General features: G+C 51.5%; 1 protein-coding gene across 4 annotated transcripts; it reads left to right on the top strand.

Annotated features, from left to right (window-relative positions):
• Positions 1–229: 229 nt before the first annotated feature.
• Positions 230–2,390, top strand: LOC100217286 (uncharacterized). 4 transcript variants are annotated; one of them, XM_008667829.4, is made up of 5 exons: positions 236–635; positions 738–811; positions 954–1,026; positions 1,439–1,636; positions 1,745–2,390. In XM_008667829.4, exons 1-5 carry the CDS (start codon positions 413–415, stop codon positions 2,044–2,046), a joined length of 870 nt encoding a protein of 289 aa, XP_008666051.1. In that variant the 5' UTR covers positions 236–412; the 3' UTR covers positions 2,047–2,390. The 4 variants fall into 4 exon arrangements, with proteins under 4 accessions (XP_023157181.1, XP_008666037.1, XP_008666051.1 ...); NM_001359580.1 differs by having other exon boundaries at positions 385–635; positions 954–1,050; positions 1,745–2,273; XM_023301413.1 differs by having other exon boundaries at positions 230–635; positions 1,439–2,390.
• Positions 2,391–2,655: the final 265 nt, after the last annotated feature.

Raw genomic sequence — 2,655 nt, 5'->3', positions numbered from 1 at the left:
AATTATTGACAATTCCACCGATAATGTGTTTTTCGGATATATATATAGCCTGACCTGATTTTCTACCTATATATCCGACATAGATTGATGAGCGAACGTCGAGACGCATGATAAAAAACAGTACAAAAGGGTCGAAGAGTCACGGCAAACGAAAGCCACTTTCGTTGGCCCGTTGCCCCCTTTACCCTTTGCAAAATTTCCAAGGTTTCTTTTCCTCGTCCCTGACACTACCGTGCTCGATCGACATGCAGCACTGCAGCCTGAACAGAGAGCACGCACACAGACACGCCCTTTCGCCTTTAGGCCTCCCCAAAGCCCGGCTAGCTGCTATTTAAGCACGCATGGCACTTGGCAGGCAGACCCTCCTCTCTAGCTACGCACCCACACAGACACAGTCCACCACTGCTACTCCATGGAGACAGCAGGTCAGACGACACTCCAGGAAAGCGCTGTGCACGCCCGGAGGCAGGCGGCGTGTTGGTGGCCTTTGGACACCACGGCATGCAGCAGCTTGGACTTGGACGACGCGAGCACCTTCAGCAGCAGCAGCCTCCTCCTTGGATGGGAATGGGATCCACAGCTCTGCTGCTTTGGTAGTCCCCATGCCCGAGACTCTGAGCTCTTCGGCCCCACATGTAGGTCTCGCTTTGCATGCCTACAAGGCCTGCACTGCACTCTTTTAGTTCCATTCCATTCCCCGCATGCAGCATCCATGGCTGACTGCGCCCGTGTGATAGGCATGGAGTCTCCGGTGTCCGAGGCGTCAGCAGCGGCGGCCACCGGGGAGCTGGACGATGAACTACTACTCATGGTGAATCGATCTCTCTTAATTCAAATCCAACATGCATGCAATGCAAACCTTGTAGTAGCCTAGCTTGTTTGTTGTTATGGTGCTTGCAGTGTGCATTCTCTCACTGAACTCTTTGCTCTGTCATAACATGTCACCGCTTCAGAGCCTGTGGGGCGAGTGCCACCTCTTCAGTTCCTGCAGCGCTCTCAAGGAGAAGACGGCCACCTCTTCCCAACGTACTCCTAAGAGTTTACAATCTGGTTTAATTTGCTCTCAACTTCTCAAGTGCTTTCTTTGGCCTACCTACTCCAGTTTAATTAGTAGTTTGCACTGCCGTTTCTTTCTTCTTGTTGTTTTTTTTTACTGACTCCAAGGACTTTGGTACTATAAATAAATTGCCATTGATTTCATGATTGTTGCACGGTTCCTAACAACCAGGACAAGCTTTGATGATTACTACTCCATTAAATAATACTCCGACCACGGCGCTTGTGAAATTTATGCGCGGGCCCACTCGAGATTAGCAGCGCATGTATACGTATCATCATGCGCCTGGCCGGCTTAGCTTGGCACTTGGCAGGCATAGTTCATATATTTAATGATGAAGAAGAACAGACTACAGAGTACACAGGTGATGTGTTTCCGCAGATGATGATCATCATTCCGATCTGCCGACATCCCCGGCCAAGACTACTCCGGCGACGGCACAAGCAGCAGAGCCTTCGCACTGCGACGTGGACCTACGGGCCAGTTACACCGGCGGCGCCCAGCAGCAGCAGCAGCAGCAGCACCGAACCACTCGTGCCGCCAACAGCTCGTCGAAGCGCTCGGCGACCGAACCAGAAGGTACCGCGGCCGTCCGGACCTCCTTCTGTCACAGTACTAAAACCGCAGCAACGGTTTCTCAGTTCTCTCACTGTTCTCCTGTGCATGCCCTTGTCCCTCTGCACGCAGAGAAAGGAGCAGAAGGCGGCAAGAGGAGCCGCAAGGCGCCGGGCTCCACCGCGGTGGCGGCGTACCCGTTCGCCGTGGTGAAGCCCGGCGGCGCGGACGGCGGGGTGACGCTCGCCGACATCAACCGGTGGATCCTCACGCCGCCGGCTCGCCCCGTCCGGCACCCCGTGGGGGAGTTCGCGTGCGCCCCACGCGTGTCGGCTGCCAACCGGCCGGGGCCGTCGGGCAGGACGGTGGCCGGCTTCACCAGGCTCCGCACCGCTGGCAGAGGCACGATAACCATCGTGAGGACAAGAGGCTAATTAAATTTGGTGACTGAAGTGAAAACTAGTGACTAGCTAGCTGGTTGTATTGTTCGTGCCGACAAGAGCAAAGTAGATCGCTGCAGAGGGCTTTTTCAGAAACTGGGTTGGGTAGTGGTTGTGGTTGTACCAGCGGACAAGAAGGCTCGTACTGAGAAATTGTACATTTGTACCATTTGGGTAGATGGTTGCTGTCTTTATGCTTCAACACCTGAAAGTTCACGCAACCGTGCAAGTTACGGCGCTGTAGATTTAGGCTCAACAAGACGTATAACACCTAATATGCTTTGCAATATGCTTTCATGTATGTCTATAAATATAGATTCTCTCTGTAATTTGTGTTCTTCGGTTGATAGTGGATCTGTTTACTCGTGGTTGTTCGCTCCTCCATATTGGAGGGAATTTTCCACGTAAATCTTTGTGTCTATTTTATTTCCTAACAAGTGGTATCAGAGCTAGAGTTAGACATATTGTACCACTCCAATTTTGAAAAAGTTGGAAACTAGAGCATTTTCATGTCACTCCATGGCATCAAAATGAACTAATCATCTAAATTTGCAAAAGTTTAGTGTCATGCATACAATTAACCCTTGTTTTTATCCACATTGT

Source organism: Zea mays, chromosome 1 (genome assembly GCF_902167145.1).
Source record: "Zea mays cultivar B73 chromosome 1, Zm-B73-REFERENCE-NAM-5.0, whole genome shotgun sequence".
NCBI lineage: Eukaryota > Viridiplantae > Streptophyta > Magnoliopsida > Poales > Poaceae > Zea > Zea mays.
This window is presented reverse-complemented; position numbering and strand designations above follow the sequence as displayed.